Source organism: Channa argus, chromosome 6 (genome assembly GCF_033026475.1).
Source record: "Channa argus isolate prfri chromosome 6, Channa argus male v1.0, whole genome shotgun sequence".
NCBI lineage: Eukaryota > Metazoa > Chordata > Actinopteri > Anabantiformes > Channidae > Channa > Channa argus.
In genome coordinates, this window is record NC_090202.1 from 27,090,353 (window position 1) to 27,115,933 (window position 25,581).

The window sequence follows — 25,581 nt, forward strand, 5'->3', positions numbered from 1 at the left end:
ATACAAAAATGGTATAATTAGTTACAATTATTAATTATCAATTAGTTGAAAGTGGGTCCGTACCATTTTGATCAGTGAAGTAATTTATCATGCAACTATGAAATCTAAAAACCGTTTATTTTCAAATTCAAAAAAACATTACAACACTAGAAGTACCATTTATCTGATTATACTGTATTTCACCTTAAGTAGCAAAAATACAGGACATTTACATATAATGGAGTACATTTATTGAATGGTACAGTATTTTATCTAATGTAAAGAATCTGAATACTGGTGAATCTGAAGACTTACTATATAATCGTATTTACTAGATGTCTATTAGGACAGTGTCTGATTTGGCTTGGACTAATATTTGATGAAAATTAAAAGATTTCTGCATTTAAATAGCCCTGCAATTAAAAGCACTTTGAAAACATTTTACTCGCCTTAATTTACACTTGCCAACGGGAAGCTCATTTGAAAAAAAAAAAAACTGCTTTCACTTTTAATGGTTCCTATTTTGAAAATTTTGTTTTAGTTTTAGCTTATGTGGTAAGGCAGTCATTCACGGGCCACAGGGTCAGTGGCGAAGTGTCTTTGGGCAAGACACTGAACCCCAAGTTGCTCCCAGTGAGTCAGGTGACCTGGCACCTTGCATGGCAGCCACCGCTATCAGTGTGTGAATGGGTGAATGACAAGCTCCACTGTAAAGCGCTTTGGATAAAAGCGCTATATAAATGGACATTTACTACTGTATTTACCATTGGTGGCTAAACAATGAAAATTGATTGTGACACTATGAACTACAATATAATAAACTGTAATCAGTTTAACTATACATATGTTGTGACAATTGTATGCAAAATCATGTGTGCTGCCATCCAGTGGTCAAAATAAAAACCTTTAATAAAGTTACAAGTCAAGTTATACATAAAAACTTATTTACAACTTCCAGTTTGCATTTCCTTCATTCTGCCATAAACATTACTCTGATGCTCCCCATTCTTTCAAACATCTGGCCTGAATTTTATGTAAAATGTTTGATTTTGTGCATCATCTTGTGAGGATCCCCTGCCTTTCTGTTGGCGAGTTGCAAATGTTCTACATTTCTGTCGTGATTCAGAAATGCATCACAGTAATTCAGTGCTGCTGCTACAGTAGGTCAGTAGATGAGTGTTGCGTTAGCTTTGTTCCATTTTCATCAAATGATGTAAATGTAAATGATTTTAAAACTATTATTCAGCCAAACACAAGCGACAGGTTTGATGGTCACAAGATGGCAGCCTGATCTACAGCCCTCTGTTGATCTTGTTTATGGGAAAAACGGCATTGGATGATTTTTATTTGCAATACTACAAATGACCACTGTGAACAATTGGCTGAACAGCTGTGCATTGTGTGGTGATGTTTGATTATTGATTCTGCATAGACCTATATCACCTTGGTTGAGTTTGATGTGTTTTTGATTGATGTCAAAGAAGTCCGTCATATTGCAGCATTTTCCTTAAATAACCCTGTTCACAACAACATATGACAGTAAAACTAATTTATTAAAAAGCACCAAAATCTTACAGCACAACAGATCACTTTCAGATCGAAGTGCATTTCAAGTAATATGAAAAATAGAATCAGAATAGACAGACATGTTTCATTGTCTCAGCCCTGCTGAAAATAAATTACCTATGATCAATCACCCAAGAATTACGCAAAGAAATAAATAAAAATAAAACCCAAACAGGATAAGCGGTTACAGTTATGGATAGAACTAACCACAGTCACATGATGCACACATGAAAAACGACACTCTGTAGTCCACTATGTCTGCAAAAGGTGCTATAGCAAAATGTTATTGTAATTTAACCCCAAATTGCAAAGACAAAGAGCAGTAATTTCCATTGTATCCTCCATTAAAGACCAGAGGACCTGTTCAATTAATAGATTTGTAACTAAATGCCATGTTATTAAAGTAATACAATCTAATCAAGGTGCTTCAACATTCAGTTTCTGTAGGATCTGTCTAATACCGTGGGCCAGACTGAAACATCTCTGTGTTTATTACATTTGGATGGACGGTGATAGAATCTGTCATTTTTGACATTCAGTGCAGCGCAGTTCTGTTTTGGCAGCAGGTACATTGGGCTTTCTGAGCCATTACCATAAAATGGAAGTTCAGAATCATTCAATAGGCAAAATGTCGACCACCGCTTTCACTCACTCACTCACAGTCTGATTTCCAAATCACTTCCATGTGTATAAGGCACTTATAAGATTAAAATAAACATCAACAGAATAAAAATTCTCTCCGAGGCTTTGTGTCGCACTGTCTTCTTCTAACTCACCTTCCCACCTCTGCTTGACCTTGAGCGAGAATTACAACATAGCTTTCAGGAGACAGGGTTGGACTGTCACATTACACGTTTTGTCACCTTCTAATCCGCCACAATATTAATACTGGTGATCTTAATAAGGTGATGGAGGAGCAGGGTCAGCATGGTCACTCTGAGCAGTCTGTAGCTACACAGCCAAATGTGGTTCAATGTGTCCAGAGGCAGAAGTACACAAAGTGACTACACAAGTAAAAGTGGAAGTATTGGCCTAAAATATTCCCAACTACAAGTACCACTTCAATGCTTTTACTCAGATAATGATTTACTCAGTACAGGGCAATTATTTGCATTTTATTTCAAGTTTAAAAATGTAATCCACTATGTATTTTAAAAAATAATAATGCAAATATAGTAAAACGGACAGTAATTAAAAAATACGGGTCAGAGGTCACTGTCGGTATAGGCGGAGCTGATTGTAACCACTTTATGTGGTGACAGGTGGTTCACCCAAAATATATACATCAGCAAGCTATTTTTCTCCTAAAACCAATTGGTGGTATTAATGTTGTGGCTGATCAGTGTATAGGGAACAATTTTTCTGACATACAGACAGATTTTAGTGGGAGTTGTCCTCTGATAAAAGTCCACTCTCTCTGAGCACAGTAGTGACAGCTGGTGTGAGTCGGTCACTGTAGCTCAGCAGTCTGTCGTTATAAATCAGCTGTTCTGGTGTCAGGTTGGGTTGTCTCGGAGCTCTGCACAGACAGAAAGCAGAAACGTTACAGTTATGTTACAGGGCCTCCAGCCTCATGTGCCTGTATGTAAATATAAATACAAAATGCAACAAATCCTTTTGATTCTTGACATGAAACCCCCTGTCTGCTTCTGTGTTCAGGGACACTACAAAGTGTAGGTCGATTACAGAAACACTTTTCCCTTTTAGATGACAGTTTAGATGACAGAGAAAATTTGTTATTTTGGTTGTTTTTCTGATAGATACTTGAATTTTCTCCACACATAAAAACTGTGCAGTCACACTGGAGAAGTACTACACGTACAAGTACTACCTTGTGTGGTACATCCGTGCTATATTCCTGTCGACCCAGGAGCAGCCCTTCTGTGACTCCAGCAGTCCATGGACGCTCGTGGAGAACACAGCTCGGGGGTTGACGATGATCTTAAACTGCATGTATTCAGTCTCTTTAATGATGGGTTCTTGGTACAGGTGAGCCAGGATGTTCACCCCAGACACATTCTGCCAGTCGGGGCTCTGTGTGGGCAGAGTTTGGGGGGCAGGAGGAGTCTTTGTGATGGTGGTTGGGAACACATTGTTCTCAAACATGTAACACTTGTCAGCTCCATATTTCCCCTCCAGAATTGGCAACAGCTCTGACCAGCTGGTAGCAGAAAAATTAAACAAATTTACATTTGTTATTACTTTAACATCAATAAATAAATGCATCATATTGCCCCATAAAATGCTATAATGAAGCTGGCAACAAATAAAGATGTGTGTAAAGTGATTTATAAAAGTTATGTTCAAGTTCCTGTTCTGAGGTTTGGTGTTCTTTTACGTTTAGTCCTGATACCTTGTTTTAGCTTGGTTTGTTTGTCCTTCGGTTAAGTGGGTGTTTTTCCCATCCTCCCTTTTGGAGGGAATTTTTGTTCATTTCCCTTTTCAGTTGAATAAATCCTGTTATTATTTATCCCTCCTCTGCCGTCACTCCCCCCTGGGTCCCTATATACCCCACCCTTTCACATATGCAAAGATGTTTTGTAATTGAAGTAGGTCGTACAATCGGTTGCCAATGTTTCTCAAACTCACCTTTGATTGAAATGAATAAACAACGAATTTGTCGATTTACTAAGAAATGACATTACATTACTGCATTACACAAAGTAGTTTAAACTATAAACTGCAAAGTTATTCATCACAATTCATGTGCTTAACAGACAGCATGGTGGTTATCGAAAATATCTCCCAGTGCTGAGTTTATATGCTGTGTTTTGTGTGTGTTTCTAGCAACATTTGTGTCAGTTAAATGTCAGGGGGTTTGTTTAACTGAATATTGCATAAGAACATTACACATTTACTTTATATTCCTGTGAAAATCTACTGATCTCATTTAATGCATTACTTTAGAATTCTTAAACTTTAAAAAATATTTTTCTGTGTTCTGATGTTGTGTTTTATGTGGTCAGTTTGCAGTAAAAGCACCATAAGAAACCTTATGCATCCTTTCCCATAACCTACCTTTTGACTGACTGGGGCAGAATGAGCTCATCAATGTCATGCAGGGCCACATATCTTGACTTGTACATGTATCTGTACACACAGTCATTGAGGGCAGGAATCTGGCCATAGTAATGGAGGTCACCAGGATCACGAGAAGGCATAAAGCCTCGAGAAACTTTCAGAAATCTGGACCAGGACCAAGGAATGACCTCTACTAAACCTGAGGAAAAAAGTTTGAGAAATGTTAGCAGACACATCGGGTAGATTAAACCTATTTCTCAGTCTACAGTCGCCACTTTAGGTATGAAGCTTTTCTAGTTCAGTTTCTGTGCTTTCATTAATCCTACAGGAGCTGGAAACAGGAAGCAATTGTTTCCATCAACTAACTCTGATAAACTCATTCTGTCATTCTGTAGGTAAATATAAATCCCGTTGATCGTAGGGGACTGTTGGACATTGGCTAATTGTATTATTGTTCTTGGTGCAACTGTTTTAATCCTCACAGGAACTTTGTCCTGAGGAGTTGGAGGAGGGAAGTTGGTGCGGAGGAAAAAGAAAAACAAGTCCAGCTGACGTGACTCAACCTTCACATAACCAAACCTGGATGACTGAGAACCTTCACTGACATGGTGCAGAGAAAAAAAATGTTAGCTTTGCTCGTAGTATTAAAATTCCATTTCAACACAATCACAAAGTGTGAAAAAAACCCACACTCTACCCTTTTCAGTGTAGTAGTCCAGTACAAGCTGCGTCTCTTTGCTGCAGCTGGTCTTATAAATAACCACTCGGTCCACGTCCAGTAACTGCAGCACTTCCAAACTCTGGACCAGCTACAATATAATAGAGGAAAGGACAGAAGACTTTACAAATAATTCAATAAATAAATTACTAATTCATAAATAACTACTGTGTAATCTGTGTTCTGTGATGTTACCTGCAGCACGTTGGTGAAATCAAACATGGTGGAGACGCAGACGGTGAAGTTGTAAGAAAAGGAGTCACTCTTTGCCTTTTGATTCTTCACCTCCAAAAAACTGTTACATGTTTTTTCTAAAAGGCCAAAGAAAAGAACCAGAGAGGAGCAGGTCTTTACCCATTATGTTGAGTTTGAACAACAGTAGAATTAAATCAGCACCATGTAAGAGGCCAGCTGTTCATGTCTGTGGACAGGCACTGCAAACATTACAATAAAATATTAAACCTAAGAAATAAATTGATGTGCAGCTAACATAAATGGTGCATGAGATGAAGCTAATCTCTAGATATTTCTATAGAGAGTCAGCACTTTAACCGCTGTCACACTTTCATGTTATTCTTTCTGACAAATCAAGAAATATAAATGGTCATCAGCAACTAAGAGGTGATGCAATTCATGAATTAGCCAGTTGGCAGGAAAAGTATCAGCAACTACAGCAAATTATAATTATCTGTCATATATAAGTCAATGTTTCCAGCAAAGTGCCAAACATTCATTAGTCCCAGATTTTCATCTGTAAGAATTTGATGCTTTTCTTTGTTGACCTTTCTTTAGGAAAAGATTAATCAATCAGGAAAATACCCAGTAGATACCTGCAGCGGTCATAACCCAAAATGACTACAGCGCATGATCCAAGGTGACTGAAGGTCACAACAAATACCTGACATGTGCAGCTCTTCAGTACCTTCAGCTTTGGCCGCAGAAGAGATCAAAGAGATATGAGACGTGGTCTCACAGCCTGAAGGAAGAGGACACATGATGTCTGCAGTTCCGTATGCAAAGTAAAAGTGATCACGGTGAATGGTGCTGTTGCTGACACCTTCAGAGATGAGCAATTTATCCAGGCAACAAAGTAGGCAACGGTAGGCTACGTTCTCGTTCCTCAGAACCACAGCGATAACACGAACCTGGTTTGAGTAGTAGACAGAAGGAAAGATCATAATAGAGGTCTGAGAGAAAGGGGAGCCTAAAAAATGACTCAATGTTTTACCCTTGTAATTAGTTTGTCTCATGGGTATTAAATTCTTTTTTTACAATTTCTCTTCTATCTGCTTTGTTTCCTATCTACCTTTGGTCCCAATAAAGTTTTCACTTTTTATTTGTCTACAAACTTATTAGATTTTTTTTTTTAACTTTAATTAACAGAAAAAGACTTTTAAACAGATTTCTACAATATAATGTAATTTCATTACATATACATATTCACTGGCTTTAAAGTGCAACTCCAATTCAAGAAAAGTTGGGACAATGTGTAACATGTAACGACAAATATTTTACCATTTCATTAAAATTATGATCTCATTTTGAATTACATTAAGTGGCAACAGGTCAGTAACATGACTGGGTATAAAAGAAGCATTTCAGAGGGGCAGAGCACCACATGTGGATAGTGCTCTTCACTGACCTCTTTTTTGCCTTTTCTGTGTTCTTGATAGGCAGATACCAGTACTGTCTTCGTCTCATTGACTGCCATAAGAGACACCTTCTGTCCTAAAGGACAAGGGCGAAATGTTAAATTAGAGTGGTAACACAAAAGTCATATTTACTACAACCCATGATATATTTCTGTGGTTTTCACTGACATTTCTATCAAGAATAATGTTGTAGTCACCAAGTTCATTTCTTGTTTGAAAGAGAAAACAAAGACAAACACTGAACTGGACATTTTGGGCAACAACTTCATCCACTGCGACATTGTAAAATAGCACCGTTCATGTATAAAGAAGTTTTCTTTTTACATTTCTGTGTCTCCACCTTTAGCCTGACCTACAAAAAAGTTGTCACGATAATTTTCCATAAAGTATAAATTAAATTATGTTATCAGAATCAAATGAAACACTATCCACTGTCTTAAAATCTTGCATTAACTAGTGACCTGCTGACTTTAGCAGGTCCAATTCTTTTCTCGCTCTACATGCTCTCACTGGTTGATATTATACGCAGACATATAATTTATTTCACTGCTATGCTGATGACACTCAGCTGTATCTCCCTAATGCTTCTTATCCGAAATTAGAAACTGGATGTCCTTAAATTTCCTTCAATTACATTCAAATAAACAAGAACTTCTCATGATGGGACCACGAAATATTTCCAGTAATATACTTCCATCCTTAGAACCTTTATTAAAATTCGTTAAGCTAGTTGCTAGAAACCTTGGTGTTTTATTTGACTGCAACTTGAGTTTTGAGCCTCCTTTCACTAAACTAGTTTAGTCCTGCTTTTATCATCTTAGGAATATTGCAAAGATTACAGATTTGTTAAATTCTAATGATGCCGAGAATATTATTCATACTTTATCTCCTCCCGTCCTGATTATTGTTTTAGTATAAATAGTATATTCTCTCTAAGTCACCGCATGTATTTTTGTTTTGTGCTTTTCCTTTGATTTTATATTGACCCTGATTTTACTTATTTAAAAAAAAATATGTTTACTGTACAGCACTTTGATAAGCGCTTTATAAATAAATAGATTGTTATTATCAAACTGTAATAATTAAGAGGAATGATGGGAAAATATTTATATATTAAAATAAGTCCCAAGCTGTAATTGTGTATTATACCTATAATTTATCAGGATATGACAAGTCAAGTTAGATAACGGCTTTAAACGAAGTCAATTTCACACACGACACCACAGACCTTTGACTATAGACACCCATATGTGGTTATGTTTAGACATAAAAAACACTTTGATTAAGTTTAAAGGTCAAACAAATTTCTCTATTAAGAGAAAAACATTGTTAAAGAATTTTGGCACTAGCATATTTTAAATATTTTGTGAAAATACATGAAAATTGTTTTAATTTTTAATTAAGATCCTAATGCAGCCTCGCAGACTCATCAATTAAATGAGTAATGATTACACATCGCCTTAACTTCTCATCTTCGTGCAGTGATTATGAATATATGGAATGAGACTCTGACTATACAGAATAAAACCTGATATTATTGAAAAACATATATAGAAAAAATGTATATTTTAAGCCTCACCATCCACTTGTGTAACATTTGCCATGTGCCTCAAATAGCTACAGGTAATATCAGAATGACTGAGTCTGCATTTAATCCACACATTTCACAATTTACCTTTATACATCATAGTTTTAAATTTAAGAATCTTTTAAATATGTTATTACCATTAATTCTTAAACCCCACTCAGTATCACTCTGCTGATGAAGAAATCATATAATTTCATGTTTCAGTGGCATGTGGTGGCTTCCTATCTTCCTATTGTGACACTTAAACAAATCATTGATCATTGCCATTAGGATTTGTTCTTAGCTGTTACACTTTTCATGAATTTAAAGGTAATATATTTCATTTATACTGTAAAACTTGAGTGAACATTGAATATTAGCAGGTGAACAAACAGACATTCACACTTCAGTGATGGTTTATTTACCATTTGGTCTTTGACCACATTGTTGAGGCGGTGGGGATTGTTCTTTGTTTTGAGGTGCATCAGTTGGGCTGTGGTAATGCACCGAGAACTGGAGAGTCACATCAGGCCTGCAAGTCCACAACAAATGATTTGTGAGGTCACATGGTCTGATCACATTTTACTAGACAGGAAATATGAAAATTAATTTCAGAGAAAACTTAAAGGAGAATGAGGACGCTGATTATGAACATGTTCTGCTAATTTTTCATTGTTATTGCCACTACATTTACATTTACATTTACATTTACATTTAGTCATTTAGCAGACGCTTTTATCCAAAGCGACTTACAAGTGAGGTACAAGGCAGCAAGAATCTAAGTCAAGGTGAAAACATCAAAGCAAAGTCCTAGTCCACTAAACCATTAGGTGGCGGTACAAGATGAGGAAATGCAATGGCAAGGGGACACAAGCCAGTGTCTTCTTGTGCCAGTCCCCAGTCTGGATAAATGCAGAGGGTTGTGTCAGGAAGGGCATCCGACATAAAACACATGACAAACTAAAAATGCAAAGCATGACAATGACTTCCATACCGGATTGGTCGGGGCCCGGGTTAACAACAACCGCCACCGGTGCTGTTGACCTACAGGGTACCGGTGGAAATTGGACTACTGTTGGTCGAAGTCAAAAAAAGGAGAAGAGGATCGCGTGTTTGTAGGCAGAGAGGGAAGAAGAAACCTAAGAATTAAGGACTGACAGTAGGGACTTTTAATGTTGGAACTATGACAGGGAAAGCTAGAGAGTTGGTTGATATGATGCAGAGAAGGAAGGTGGACATACTGTTTGTCCAGGAGACCAGGTGGAGACCAGGTGGAAAGGTAGCAAGGCTAGAAGCTTAGGAGCAGGGTTCAAGTTTTTCTACCATGGCTCAGATAGGAAGAGAAATGGAGTAAGAGTTATTCTAAAAGAGGAGTTTGTGAGGAAAATTCTAGAGGTGAAAAGAGTATCAGGCAGGCTGATGAGTCTGAAGCTGGAAATTCAAGGTGTGATGTTCAATGTTGTTGTGATGGTTATGTCCCACAAGTAGGATGTGAGTTAGAACAGAAGGAGAAATTCTGGAGTGAGTTAGATGAAGTGATGCAGAGCATCTCCAGAGGTGAGAGAGTGGTGATTGGTGCAGATTTCAATGGACATGTAGGTGAAGGGAACAGAGGTGATAAGAATGTGATGACCAGGTTTGGTCTTCAGGACAGGAACGCAGAAGGACAGATGGTGGTAGACTTTGCAAAGAGGATGGAAATTGCTGTAGTTAACAGTTTCTTCCAGAAGAGGCAGGAACACAGGGTGACGTATAAGAGCAAAGGTAGAAACACTCAGGTGGACGACAGCTTGTGTCAACGTTGTAATCTGAAAGAGACCAGTGACTGTAAAGCATTGGTAGGGGAGAGTGTAGCCAGACAACATAGGATGGTTGTGTGTAAAATGACTGATGGTGGTGAGGAAGATGAAGAGGACAAAGGCAGAGCAGAGGACAAAGTGGTGGAAGTTGAAAAAGGATTTTTGTGCAGTTTCCAGGGAGGAGCTGACACAGACTCTGGGTGGTCTGGAGGTGCTTCCAGATGACTGGACCACTACAGCTAATGTGATCAGGGAGACAGGTAGGAGGGGACTCGGTGTGTCATCTGGAAAATGGAAAGCAGACAAGAAGACTTGGTGGTGGAACGAGGAAGTTCAGGAGTGTATACAGGGAAAGAGGTTAGCTAAGAAGAAGTGGGACACTGAGAGGACTGAAGAGAGTAGACAGGAGTACAGGGAGATACAGCGTAAGGTGAAGATAGAGGTGGCAAAGGCCAAACAAAGAGCATATGAGGACTTGTATGATGGATTGGATACTAAAGAGAGAGAGGTGGATCTGTACAGGTTGGTGAGACAAAGAGATAGAGATGGAAAGGATGTGCAGCAGATTAGTGTGATTAAAGATAAGGATGGAAATATATTGACAGGTGCCAGGACTGTGATGGGAAGATGGAAGGAGAACTCTGAAGAGTAGATGAATGAGGAAAATGAAAGGGAACAAAGAGTAGAAGAGGTGACTGGTGTGGAGCAGGAAGTAGCAAAGATTAGTAAGTGTGAAGTGAGGAGGACGTTGAAGAGGATGAAGAGTGGAAAGGCAGTTAGTCCTGATGACAAACCTGTGGAGGTATGGAAGTGTCTAGGAGAGGTGGCAGTAGAGTTTCTGACTAGTTTGTTTAACAAGATCTTGGAGAGTGAGAGGATGCTGAGGACTGGAGGAGAAGTGTACTGGTACCAATTTTTAAGAACAAGGGAGATGTGCAGAGCTGTGGCAACTACAGAGGAATAAAGCTGATGAGCCAAACAAGTTGAAGTGAAGTTATGGGAAAGAGTAGTGGAAGCTCAGCTAAGCGCAGAGGTGAACATTTGTGAGCAGCAATATCGTTTCATGCCTAGAAAGAGAACAACAGATGCAGTATTTGCTTTGAGGATGCTGATGGAGAAGTAAAGAGAAGGTCAGAGGGAGTTGCATTGTGTCTTCGTAGATTTAGAGAAAGCGTATGACAGGGTGCTGAGAGAGGAGCTGTGGTATTGTATGAGGACGTCTGGAGCGGCAGAGAAGTATGTTAGAGTGGTGCAGGACATGTATGAGAGCTGTAAGACAGTGGTGAGGTGCTGCAGGTGTGACAGAGGAGTTCAAGGTGGAGGTGGGTCTGCATCAAGGATGAGCTCTGAGCCCCTTCTTGTTTGCTCTGGTGATGGACAGGCTGACAGATGAGGTTAGACAAGAATCTCCCTGGACTATGATGTTTGCAGATGACATTGTGATTTGTAGTGAGAGCAGAGAGCAGGTGGAGGAAAATCTAGAGAGGTGGAGGTCTGCTCTGGAAAACAGAGGAATGAAGAAAAGATAGGAGGCAGAGCTGGAGGTAGCAGAGCTTAAGATGTTGAGGTTCTCTTTGGGAGTGACGAGGATGGACAGGATCAGGAACGAGGACATCAGAGGGACAGCTGATGTTAGATGTTTGGAGATAAAGTCAGAGAGGACAGATTGAGGTGGTTTGGACATGTTCAGAGGAGAAACTGTGAATATATCGGTAGAAGGATGCTGAGGTTGGAGCTGCCAGGCACATGATTCGCTGTGGCGACTCTTGAAAGGGAACAGCCCAAAGGAAAAGAAGAAGATGAGGAAACTCTAGTCGCTAGAGATTATTTTATAAGAGCTAATATTTGAGATGTTATGTCAATTATAATAAATATATAACATAATATATAATATATAAGTTTTACTACATGTAGGAGTTCTGTACTTTGCTTTACTTTTGTAAACTGTGTACCTGATAGGTGTAGGTGTATGTGTGTGTGTTTTGGTGTGTGTGTGCGTGTGTTGTGGAGACAGGAAGAAGAAGTGTCAGTGTCATAAATCTTATCATTTAAGAGGAAACAAAACATCGGATGAATTATTTGGCAAAAACTGTTTTTACAGATGCAGAGATAATGAATTTTGTGCTAATCATCTCTTTGCATATCAAGTCTGTGCCATCAGCTGCATTTAGTAAATTTCTAGTTGTGCCAATACCTGATCACCCTGTGCAGAATTTCTGATCTAGGATTTTCAATGTGGACTTGGAAACATGCATGTATATAATATCACCATAATCAAGAACTGAATCAGGAGTTGCTTTCACCAACCCGTGTCTGCAGAACATTAATTCAATTATTGATTACATTGATTATTCAAGAAATTTGATCTGCTGTCATTTCTAGTTTAAATGTTAGTTTGTCAGCAGGATGAGCACAAAGCGAATAAGAGCCGGCTGACACTGCAAAGTTTCATTTATTGTGAGAGCAGATTTTTGTCTCGTGAAATATGTAGAATTTGGGGAAAACGTTTAGATTTAAAACATATAGGAACAAATACACAAAAAGAAGCTTTTCAAAGTAAAATAGTTCTGATTTTATTAATGCGTGACTTGAGTTCTGCTGCTGAAACTACATTCACTGCTTTTTCTGCTCCTGTGCTGTCAACAGTTTTTATGGAGACTAAAGGAATAAGTAAGACTATAACACGACAATATTACGACTAATATTACATTTCAGGAAGTTGGACCGTTTTTACTATTTTTACTACAAGACTACAAGTGGTTGCATTGTCTACTTCACCCATCATAAATGACACAGCTGTTATTTTCTATCAAAGTGAGGTAGATGGGTAATGTGACCCACTTGTAGAGCCAGATCAGGAAGATCAGGAACAGGATAGTGATCACAAAACTGATAACCATCCAGTGTTTGAACTTCTTTAGCTGATGTGGCTTTTGAAGATCGTTGCCCATCATGAAGATGTTTTCTCCCTTCTGCTGGTTTCAGCTCAGATATGCATCTCTGATCAAGATGGAGAAACCTGGACAGGTAGAAATGATTGAGTCAATATTATCTGCTCCTTAAAGCTGTTAGGAGTTCAGTTACTTTCTGAATAAAGAAAGAAATGGGGAATAAGGGCCTCTGTCCATGCTGAAAGAACCAGAATATACAGTAGAGTGGATTTCACCACACCACAGTGGACAGAGGACATAACTGACCAATTTTGTCTTAAAGCAAAATTACAAAATAGCCTGTCAGCTATTATCAAAGGAAACCGTCTGACTGTGAGACTTTATCATGAAGAGGGACTAGTTAAAGCAGGGGTCTGCTTCCAGTGAACAACAAACAGTACTGTGTTTCCATATCTGCACCATTAGTGCACAAGATGCAACTCTGGTTTTATGAACACTGACAGCAGGTCTCCAGACTGTGGCAGAAAACCCAAATACACACAGGGAGAACATACAAACACTTCGGCTAGTGATGACTTACAAGTAGCACACACCAGGGATTCAGTTTCCCACGCAGCCTGGGACTGGGAGACAAACTCATACTCATTTTAAGTTCAGAGTCATGTTCACAAAACAATTCCTGGTAGCATTCACGAATGACATTGATACCAACGATATTAACGGCTCAGCTGAGTAAATTTAGTCATATGGTTAGATAATTGGCAAACAGTCAACCAAGATGGACTTATTGAAGAGGTCACAAAGAGGACAAGAAGTCACAGGTTGGGTCATGTTTAGAGGACTGCTTAAGATCACAGGAGGCACTTTGGTGTTATAAGGCCCAAAGCAATGTAGTAGATAGTGGGTCCTGGGGTCACAGGATCTACAAGAAGGTGCAATGAAAGGGTTTTATTGTTTCTCAACTGACATCTTCAGAGAACCTAGATAGGGACAAGAGTGATGACTGTCAACTGCATGCACCTGGTTTCTATAGTCATGTTTTATGAGGGTGGCTCCTTTCTTGGGTTTTAGTACAAATAGAAGGGGTTTGAGAGATACAAGTCAGAAGAAGACACCAACATCCATGTGTTCTTCTCCATGCCGGCATTTATTAAACTGAGATAGTTCATCACGCTGAGTTCTATAACAATTCTTCCAAGAAGGAACACAGGCAGGTGAAAAGAGACATTAATAATTTCTATCCTCCATTGTAATTTATAGGTATTGATCCTAGTAGTTCAACTGAACAAAAAAACTGGAGTGGCCTTCACAGGAAAGGCCAGGAGATCATTAATGGTACTAAAATGTTCTGCGGTGGCATCGACCATCTTTTATGCAGTGGAGAAAAAGCTAAATAAGAAGGCAGGCTGTGTCCAGAGGAGCCCCCTGGACCCCTCCGGTATTACTTCCTGAGCTGTGCTATAATTATGACCTTACATGCAATTTAGTTCTTGTGCATAATTTAATTTATAAATTTCACTACTCTTGCAATTCTTGCTGCTGTAACATTGCAAATTTCCCCATTGTGGAATGAATGAAGGTTCATCTTATCTTAAAAACTAAAAGCCTTCATAATTAATGTGTATTTATCTGGCCGTTCACCAGCGCTTGATGTCAAACATCAAATATGCGGAAAGAAACCACTCAACGTGTCCAACCTGCTTTGTTCTGCATAAAAAAACCCAGTGATGAATCCAACAGGCTGCAGGAGGAGAATTAGAGGAATCTAACAGACAAGCAAATCCATCAAATCTTTTTTTTTTTCGTTTCGTTTGTTTTTTCAGTGTTAGCATTGACTTGTTTACTGTGACAGAACCTTAAAAATTATGAGATTCATTCAGTTTCTTTTTAAAGAAAAATAATGGTGTTAAAGTTGCGGCTGACGCACATGTCCTGGTCCAGCTCCGATACAGAATGGGTGTAGCTACACTGGTCCAAAGAAATACTGCCCACGCATCATACAGATGTCTTGAATATTTATTTTCCACTCTCTCTCTTCTCATTAGATGCCGTGAAAACTACAAGAAATAAAAGCACATACAACTTTTGAAATGAAAACATGTTTTCCAGTCAAAACCTCCCACACTAGTGTTCGTACAAAACCACATCAACATGAATAGAGCACCGTTTTACAAGCCCATTCCACTTTTGACCAAACATTTTTGCATTTCACATACAGACCTACAGTATTGTTCAAAATAATAACAGTACAATGTGACTAAGCAGAATAATCCAGGTTTTTTATTGCTACATAGCAAACAAGTTACCAGTCCTCTTCAGCATAAGGCAACATGACCTCTTCAAGTATTTGACATATGGAAACTGAACCTTGATCCCTGGTATGCGATAAACAGGCCCAACACCATAGTAGGAGAAACATGCCCATATCATGATGCTTCCACCACCAGGCTTCACTGTCTTCATTTCTCTTCAGGCCAGTTGATGTGTTCTTTGGCAAATTGTAACTTCTTCTGCACGTGGCTTTTTTTTAACGGAGGGACTTTGTGGGGGATTCTTGAAAATAGATTAGCTTCACACAGACGTCTTCTAACTGTCACAGTACTTACAGGTGACTCCAGACTGTCTTTGTTAATCCTGGACCTGATCATTGGCTGAGCCTTTGCCATTCTGGTTATTCTTCGACCCATTTGGATGGTTGTCTTCCGTTTTCTTCCATGTCTCTCTGGTTTTGCTCCATTTTAAGGCATTGGAGATCACTTTAGCTGAACAGCCTATAATTATTTGCACCTCTTTATATGTTTTCCCCTCTCCAATCCACTTTTTAATCAAAGTACTCTGTTCTTCTGAACAATGTCTTGAAGGACCCATTTTCCTCAGGCTTTCAAATGCATGTTCAACAAGTGCTGGCTTCATCCTTAAATAGGGGGCCACCTGATTCACACCTGTTTTTTCACTAAATTGACGACCTCAGGGATTGAATGCCACCCTGCTATTTTTTTAACACACCCCTTTCAACTAATTGCCCAATTGCACAGCCTTAGGAGCTGCATAACACGAATGCTGGCTCTTGTTTGTTTTCTGAGAATCTACTGCACCTGCTGGTAACTTGTTTGCTATGTAGCAATAAAAAATATACTAAAACCCTGGATTATTCTGGTGAGTCACATTGTACTGTTATTATTTTGAACAATACTGTACTATGTCACTAATGAGATCATCAGTACATCTAAACGTGTGATGGAAAATCAACTATGATTAAATGATTGTATTTCACTCTGAGCGTTTTACCTAGTTATAATGGCAACTTGTACTTAGTGTACTTTTTCATATACATGTTTTGTCTCGAGGTGTTTGCAGAACTGCTCCAAGGTCAGTTATTGTCTAACAGCACATCATCCCACACTGTAGTGACCCAGAGTCACTCCAGGTTCACAGGTGCTTATCAAAGTGCTGAAAAGGGCAAAATCATGGTCCCAGTGCACTTCCTGTTTTTTTTCTACTTCCTGTGCCTGGTTCTTTTGCCCAGCTTTACGTTCGTGTTCCTCCTCCTCCAGTCTTCCCCTCACTGGATCCCCCCTGCTAGATCCTCATTGCCAATGCTGTTGTTGTTACCCTCACCAGCCCCACAGTTGACTCTGGCATTTTGGAAAAACCTGACTTTGTGTTTTTTGGACTTTCTTGGCTTCGTGGGCTCAACTTGTTTTTTGTGTTTTAGGTCGTGCTCTGTTTTATAGTCATTAATACGTTTGTTCAGTTGTTAGTATGTTTTATATTCTGTCAATCTCCTTGGCTTCTTTCCGTGAGTTCGTTTGTTTAAACTTTTAGGTTTCTTTTGATTTTAGTTATTCTCCTGTGTTTTTCACCCACCCTTCAGTTGTGTAGTTGTTTCCCATGTTTCTGAAGTGTATTTTGTTAAGTTAGTTTCCGTCGCCTTCCACTTGTGTTACCTGTTCAGTAGTTATTGTTATTCCTGTTATTTGTTTTAGTTTCTCCACTGTTTACTAGGGTTTTATGAGTCTCATTTGTTTAGTTATCTGCCAGTTTTCTTAGCCTTCCCATATGATCATTTAGGTTTTATTCTTTCATTTCCCGGTCTTATTTATCCCTGAGTCTGTTTATTTTGGGCAAATTAAGTTCCCCTCTTCTTGTCTACATTTGCTTCTGTTATCCTACTTTCTACTTTGTTAGTTCCCCTCATTTTCGGGTCCTCTGGATAGCTGGTCTGGGTCTGTATCTGTTCTGAATCCGGTTTCTAGTAGCCTCCTGTTAGGAGCGACTTCTGTTCACCATTTAAGTATCTGTCAAACCTATTTTTTGTTCATCCCTCGTCCTGTCTCCTCTCTAGGGGCCTTCCCTTAACCAAAACCGTGACAGGAAATGGTTTCCATAAAAGGAGAAAAAGGCTGGGGGCAGTGTCCTGAGGGTGGAGAATGTTCTACCCAGCAACAGAAGGTTATAAAACGAATGTGTAACGTATGAAGTTTAGAACTGCATAGGATGGAGGCTTGAAACTCTGTTGATGAACTTCTCTCTTGCAAGATAATAAAACCCTAAAAGACGTCCTGGATGTTGAAGCTTCTTTATTGATTACACTCGAGGTATCTAGGACCAGATAGTCATTTTTGCCAAGACACTACCTCCTACCTCTTCACACAATAAAGGATGAGCGAGGTCTAGTCCGTCAGGTTCGTATCAAGACAAGGACTAAAGAGTTCGATAGAACCATAACTAAGGTCTGTCTTCACCAGGAATCAGAATGAAACAGTGTGAATGTACCACAGTACAGTGAGTGTTTTGTTATACTTGCCTTAGTTTATCCCGCACCCTGATTTGTTTCTTCCTCTCTGACTTACATTTAAATTATTAGCATGGGCATAACCGGTAGGGCATGAAACAGGACTGGTTCCACACAGCAAAAAATCTAACAATCAGGTGACTTCTAGTTCTGGCTGCATTGGAACCTGTTGAAAAAACAACGCCCCATACCAAGGAACTTGTTTAATAAATGGTTGTTTAAAAAGTTTGGAGCCATGTTCACAAAATAATTCCTGGTAGCATTCATGAATGACATTCATACCAACAATATTAACGGCTGAACTGGAGCCAGGCAGGTGAAAAGAGACATTAATAATTTCTATCCTCAATTGTAATTTATAGGTATTGATCCTAGTAGTTCAACTGAACAAAAAAACTGGAGTGGCCCTCACAGGAAAGGCCAGGAGATCATTAATGGTACTAAAATGTTCTGCGGTGGCATCGACCATCTTTTATGCAGTGGAGAAAAAGCTAAATAAGAAGTCAGGCTGTGTCCAGAGGAGCCCCCTGGACCCCTCCGGTATTACTTCCTGAGCTGTGCTATAATTATGAGGGAAATAATTTGTGAAGTTGAATGTAAATACTTTAAATGTCACGTCAGGGAGGAAATCAAAACCACAGGCATATAAAAAGGAAAACTTTATAATAAGGTTTTTCAGTACAATAAAGCACATATACTAATATTTGACAGTTCAATGAGCACACTAAACACAGAAAGTCTCACAATATGAGTAAACTGTCAAAATAAAGCAAGTCAATATTGTTAGGTGAGTGATACTTGGGACCCTATTGCTATGTGGAGTGTAGAGAGAAACTGAATGCACATTATATATGATAAAATGACAACATATTGAATGTTGAAACTTAAAAAGAATCGATTAGTTAAAGCGAAACCTGCAATACCTGCCTGTCACACACTGAAAGCAAATGGTTAAAAACACACATGGCCCAAAGATATTAAGCAATAATAGGACAAAATATTGCTCGAAGATTCAAAGCATGTGGTCTCCTGAGATCCCAAACACTTACTGATCATACAGGTGATGTAGAAATGACCAAAGGTTTTAACATCTGACCTGTGTCTGTGCTGTGTTAGAAAGTGTAAATATTTCCATTTCTAAAATTTTTTTCTCAGTTACACTATCACATGAATTACACAGATTCTAAAGCATTAATTATTAATTAATTTATGACTATTATATCAAAGTCCGAAGTACATATCCTACTATCAGCCTTTATAAGTAATGTGTATTTATCTGGCCGTTCACCAGCGATTGATATCAAACATTAAATATGCGGAAAGAAACCACTCAACCTGTCCAACCTGCTTTGTTCTGCATAAAAAACCCAGTGATGAATCCAACAGGCTGCAGGAGGAGAATTAGAGGAATCTGACAGACAAGCAAATTGTTTTTTCAGTGTTAGCATTGACTTGTTTACTGTGACAGAACCTTAAAAATTATGAGATTTATTAAGTTTCTTTTTAAAGAAAAATAATGGTGTTAAAGTTGCGGCTGACGCACATGTCCTGGTGCAGCTCCGATACAGAATGGGTGTAGCTACACTGGTCCAAAGAAATACTGCCCACGCATCATACAGATGTCTTGAATATTTATTTTCCACTCTCTCTCTTCTCATTAGATGCCGTGAAAACTACAAGAAATAAAAGCACATACAACTTTTGAAATGAAAACATGTTTTCCAGTCAAAACCGCTCAGGCTAGTGTTCGTACAAAACCACATCAACATGAATAGAGCAACGTTACCGCGTGCGCCTCTTGAACCAAGAGCAGAATAAAGTTATTTTGAGGCCGTGTGTTTTTCCTCTGTATCAGCGTTGGCTTGACCCATAATGCCACCGTGATGCCCCTCACCAACTCTAGTCACACGACTCGTCCATCAAAATAAAAGCTTTTACAAGCCCATTCCAGTTTTGACCAAACATTTTTGCATTTCACATACAGACCTACAGTATTGTTAAAAATAATAGCAGTACAATGTGACTAACCAGAATAATCCAGGCTTTTTAATGCTATGTGGCAAACAAGTTACCAGTAGGTGCAGTAGATTCTCAGAAAACAAACAAAACCCAGCATTCATGATATTCATGCTCCTAAGTCTGTGCAATTGGGCAATTAGTTGAAAGGGGTGTGTTCAAAAAAATAACAGTGTCTGCTGTTGACTGTACAAACTCAAAACTATTTTGTACAAATGTTTTTGTTTCTAGGATTTAGCATCATGTGAATCACTAAATTATTATTTAGTTGTATGACCACAGTTTTTTAAAACTGCTTCACATCTGTGTGGCATGGAGTCAACCAACTTGTGGCATCTCTCAGCTGTTATTACACTCTATGATTCTTTAACAGCATTCCACAATTCATTTACATTTTCTCGGTTTTGCTTCAGAAACAGCATTTTTGATATCACCCCACAAGTTCTGGATTGGTTTAAGGTCAGGGGACTTTGGAACCAGGACTGTGATTCTCATTGTCTTGTTGAAACAACCATTTCAGGGCATGTCCTCTTCAGCATAAGGCAACATGACCTCTGATCCATGATCCCTGGTATGCGATAAACAGGCCCAACACCATAGGAGAAACATGCCCATATCATGATGCTTCCACCACCAGGCTTCACTGTCTTCACTGTGTACTGTGGCTTGAATTCAGAGTTTGGGGGTCGTCTCACAAACTGTCTGTTGCCCTTGGACCCAAAAAGAACAATTTTACTCTCATTAGTCCACAAATTGTTCCTCCATTTCTCTTTAGGCCAGTTGATGTGTTCTTTGGCAAATTGTAACCTCTTCTGCACGTGGCTTTTTTTTAACGGAGGGACTTTGTGGGGGATTCTTGAAAACAGATTAGCTTCACACAGACGTCTTCTAACTGTCACAGTACTTACAGGTGACTCCAGACTGTCTTTGTTAATCCTGGACCTGATCATTGGCTGAGCCTTTGCCATTCTGGTTATTCTTCGACCCATTTGGATGGTTGTCTTCCGTTTTCTTCCATGTCTCTCTGGTTTTGCTCCATTTTAAGGCATTGGAGATCACTTTAGCTGAACAGCCTATAATTTTTTGCAGTTTTTTTAGGTTTTCCTCTCTCCAATCAACTTTTTAATCAAAGTACTCTGTTCTTCTGAACAATGTCTTGAAGGACCCATTTTCCTCAGGCTTTCAAATGCATGTTCAACAAGTGCTGGCTTCATCCTTAAATAGGGGGCCACCTGATTCACACCTGTTTTTTCACTAAATTGACGACCTCAGGGATTGAATGCCACCCTGCTATTTTTTTAACACACCCCTTTCAACTAATTGCCCAATTGCACAGCCTTAGGAGCTGCATAACACGAATGCTGGCTCTTGTTTGTTTTCTGAGAATCTACTGCACCTGCTGGTAACTTGTTTGCTATGTAGCAATAAAAAATATACTAAAACCCTGGATTATTCTGGTGAGTCACATTGTACTGTTATTATTTTGAACAATACTGTACTATGTCACTAATGAGATCATCAGTACATCTAAACGTGTGATGGAAAATCAACTATGATTAAATGATTGTATTTCACTCTGAGCGTTTTACCTAGTTATAATGGCAACTTGTACTTAGTGTACTTTTTCATATACATGTTTTGTCTCGAGGTGTTTGCAGAACTGCTCCAAGGTCAGTTATTGTCTAACAGCACATCATCCCACACAGTAGTGACCCAGAGTCACTCCAGGTTCACAGGTGCTTATCAAAGTGCTGAAAAGGGAAATGTCATGGTCCCAGTGCACTTCCTGTTTTTGGACTTTTATTTTCCCCGTCATGTACATCATGTACAAAACACTTAAAGCCAAGATTAACTGTAACTTTCAAGGGTTAGTAAAAATCTTAAATTTTTCCTTAAAAATCAGTACTTCCTTAAGGTCATGTCGTGTCAACACCCAACTCCAAAAAGGAAGTAATTTTTGAAGTTGACTGTAAATACTGTAAGTGTCACATCACATATATATGATAAAATGACAACATATTGAATGTTGAAACTTAAAAAGAATCGATTAGTTAAAGCGAAACCTGCAATACCTGCCTGTCACACACTGAAAGCAAATGGTTAAAAACACACATGGCTCACATATATTGAGCAATAATAGGACAAAATATTGCTCGAAAATTCAAAGCATGTGGTCTCCTGAGATCCCAAACACTTACTGATCATACAGATGATGTAGAAATGACCAAAGGTTTTAACATCTGACCTGTGTCTGTGCTGTGTTAGAAAGTGTAAATATTTCCATTTCTAAAAATTTTTTCTCAGTTACACTATCACATGAATTACACAGATTCTAAAGCATTAATTGACACTGTAAGACGGAGGCTGTCACATACCTTTCTTCCGCAAGCGAACAAGTTAAAATCTGATGTTTGTAATTTTCGTTTTCCACAGAAATTATTTCCCAGAATTGTAAAAAAGCTCTAAGCTGTGAATAAGGTGCTGTTCACTGGCAACTGGACCAACCTGATCAGAGATGTGTCTGCTTCTGGAGAACTGCGATCTAGTTTTATGACTATTATATCAAAGTCCTAAGTACATATCCTATTATCAGCTTTCATAAGTAATGTGTATTTATCTGGCCGTTCACCAGCGATTGATATCAAACATCAAATATGCGGAAAGAAACCACTCAATGTGTCCAACCTGCTTTGTTATGCATAAAAAAACCAGTGATGAATCCAACAGGCTGCAGGAGGAGAATTACAGGAATCTAACAGACAAGCAAATCCTCAAATCTTTTTTTTTTCGTTTGTTTGTTTTTTCAGTGTTAGCATTGACTTGTTTACTGTGACAGAACCTTAAAAATTATGAGATTTATTAAGTTTCTTTTTAAGGAAAAATAATGGTGTTAAAGTTGAGGCTGAGTCACATGTCCTGGTCCAGCTCCGATACAGAATGGGATTTGCTGTTATCAACTTTTTACAATAAGAAAAAGTCACTATGACAATGTCAGTAAAAAGCATCAGGAGACAAACTGTCTGTGTGAGTGCAGTACCAGACTAGTTAAAATCATTCCTGCACAAAGACAAATAGTTATTAGACTGTGGGTTATGGTTCAGAGATTTGTATAGTATAAGAACAGCTGTGTCCTTCGTCACAGGTGGGTTGTGATGGTAAATGGAAAATGGCTGCTTACATAGCGCTTTTATTCAAAGTACTTTACAATGTTGCCTTTTATTCACCCATTCACACACACTAACACACTGATAGTGCTGGCTGTCATGCAAGATGCTCACCTGACCCACTGGGAGCAACTTGCGGTTCAGTAACTTGCCCAAGGACCAGGAGCCATGATGGGCTGGGAATCGAACTGTTGACCCTCTCCATGAACAACTGCCTTACCCACTGATTACAGCCGTTGTGATGGGTCCAGTGGCCACAGAGTTTTTTATTTATTTATTTATAATTACCAAAAACAAATAAACAGACAAAAACAAAAACAAAAAATTTAGAAATCACACAATACAAAACATAACATCATAACAACAGTGTGAGATATGGCAAACAAATGAACAGTGTATGTTTGCTTGTGAGGGTGCATCACGGTTGGAGAAGTGAGGAAGGGTAGTGAGGATGAGCAGAAAGGGTATAATCCTAAAAGAAACAACAGTTTGGATGGGGATGGGAAAGTACAGGGTAGGGGTAAACATCTTAAGGATATAAACATGTTCTAAGCATATATATTGTATAAAACAACAATAATAACTATAAAGAAAATCAATTACTACTGCTAATAATAATAATGATGGATGTTAATAAGAATGATGGTATTTCTTCAAAAAATAGATTAAAAAAAAGAATCATAACTAGTCTATTTTTTTGCTGTTTGTGGTGGGGGGTGTGTGGATCAGTCCCAGGCATTTTGTTTGAGAGAAAATATTGTAAGAATAGGTTCCAAGCTTCATTGAAGTTTTCTGTATTGTTATTGTATGTAGCTGATGTTTTCTCTATGGTTATTTGTTCTCTGAGAAGATTTGTCCAGTGACTGATATGAAGTGAGCTTTTAGATTTCCACTTTTGAAAGATTATTTTCTTGGTGGTTGTTGAAGAGATGAGTACTGGGTTTTTATATTTACTTTGGAGATGATCAACTTCTGAGATGTTTCCAAGTAAACAGAGGAGATGGAGATGTGGTTCTGCAGCAATAAGCAGTGATCAATCAGCTTTAATATCTTTTCATTATTTATTAAAATAACTTCTCCTCTCTTCTTCTAGTTTTAAGCAAAGGTCTACAGATCACAAGTGTTGGACAAACTACACAGATGCTGATGGTGGAAATTCTGTGCACTGTAACAGATTGTGTGTAAATATTATTAAACATGAATTTCTTGGATTAGTTTTTATTAATCATGTTTTACTGTGGGTGGTTTTGGTGTCAGATCAGCTGGAGCAGCTTTTCCTTTGTCATCTCAACATGTACTGCAGTGGCTTTTCCATGCAAAGAAAATTATTAATATAAAAAAAATAATTCTGAGGTTATTTACCTTATAGTGGAATATAAGAATTCACGTCTCTCTCTTCTCTTGAAGTGATCACGGTTCACATGTTGGCCTCCAAAACTGCAGGTCTGACCTGAACATGCACTAAGTTTGAGTATATCAGTTTATCCGATCTCAGTCTGTAAATTTGACCCGACAATTTGACCCGACAGCAACTGGCTGTTTTATGACCCAACGGAACGATGTTGGCAAGAACAAATATGAAAATCAGAGAATCAAACGGTCTTTTCTGATCGTTACACACTGGTTACGTTGTAAAACCCAAAAATGGTCACACGTCCACACAACCCTGCAGGGGGTTGTCAGACAGGTCTGACAATTTGAAGTCCACACATAAGCAAAAAATTATATAGCTGGGATGTTTGAGTTTGACTACCCATGGTAAGTTCCACTTTGTTGGCCTAATAAATTTCAATAGTAAAGTTTTAATGATACTCAATACCTCAAAGTAATATTTTTGTGTGGGATCTTTACTTTCTAAAGGTATTATTAATATTGCTTGTCTGATTATTACATAAAATAAGTACATTTTCTTCCCAATGATGGACACTGACTTAAGTTTAACAAAATGAGCAATAGAAGTCCAGTGCAAGATCTGGGACAGTAGGATGACAACCGTCATTATAACTGGACGCAAATTGAGGCCCAAAGAGATTCAAAATTCCATAACAATAATAATAATAAAGACCTGAAGCATACAGCAAAAGCTCCAGAGAATTGGTTTACTGACAAAAAGGTGAATGTTCTGGAGTGGAAGCCCAGACATTATCAATATAAAGAATTTGTGGCTGGGCTTGAAAAGATCCCTGTGCAACCTGACAGAGCTTGAGCAGTGTTGCAAAGAAGAATGGTATAAACTTTCCAGTGTCCAGATTTGCAAGCCTGATTGAGACCTGTCCTCACAGACTGTGATTGCAACCAAAGATGCATCTACTAAATACTGACCTCAAATACTGACCTTATTTATGCAAACACGTATTTCACCGTACATAGTGTTATTTAATTGGAATTACATAACATCTGATATGTGGTTTAT

At 38.5% G+C, this 25,581-nt stretch overlaps 1 protein-coding gene across 4 annotated transcripts; it reads right to left on the reverse strand.

The window, feature by feature from the left end:
• Positions 1–310: 310 nt before the first annotated feature.
• LOC137128647 (uncharacterized) lies at positions 311–22,615 on the reverse strand. 4 transcript variants are annotated; one of them, XM_067506988.1, is made up of 10 exons: positions 22,510–22,604; positions 13,144–13,321; positions 8,929–9,035; positions 6,927–7,012; positions 6,183–6,429; positions 5,480–5,595; positions 5,264–5,375; positions 4,564–4,765; positions 3,377–3,706; positions 311–3,064 (listed from the first exon to the last, which is right to left on the reverse strand). In XM_067506988.1, exons 2-10 carry the CDS (start codon positions 13,254–13,256, stop codon positions 2,926–2,928), a joined length of 1,452 nt encoding a protein of 483 aa, XP_067363089.1. In that variant the 5' UTR covers positions 13,257–13,321; positions 22,510–22,604; the 3' UTR covers positions 311–2,925. The 4 variants fall into 4 exon arrangements, with proteins under 4 accessions (XP_067363089.1, XP_067363090.1, XP_067363088.1 ...); XM_067506989.1 differs by lacking the exon at positions 22,510–22,604 and adding an exon at positions 15,121–15,238; XM_067506987.1 differs by having other exon boundaries at positions 312–3,064; positions 22,380–22,615.
• Positions 22,616–25,581: the final 2,966 nt, after the last annotated feature.

Coding starts and splice junctions, on each gene's coding strand:
- LOC137128647 (XM_067506988.1), bottom strand. CDS start 13,256: ATGATGGGCAACGATCTTCAAAAGCCACATCAGCTAAAGAAGTTCAAA. Junction 6,430..6,926: donor ACAGAAAAGGCAAAAAAGAG/GTCAGTGAAGAG, acceptor TACTCAAACCAG/GTTCGTGTTATCGCTGTGGT. Junction 3,065..3,376: donor GCACGGATGTACCACACAAG/GTAGTACTTGTA, acceptor CTGTCTGTGCAG/AGCTCCGAGACAACCCAACC.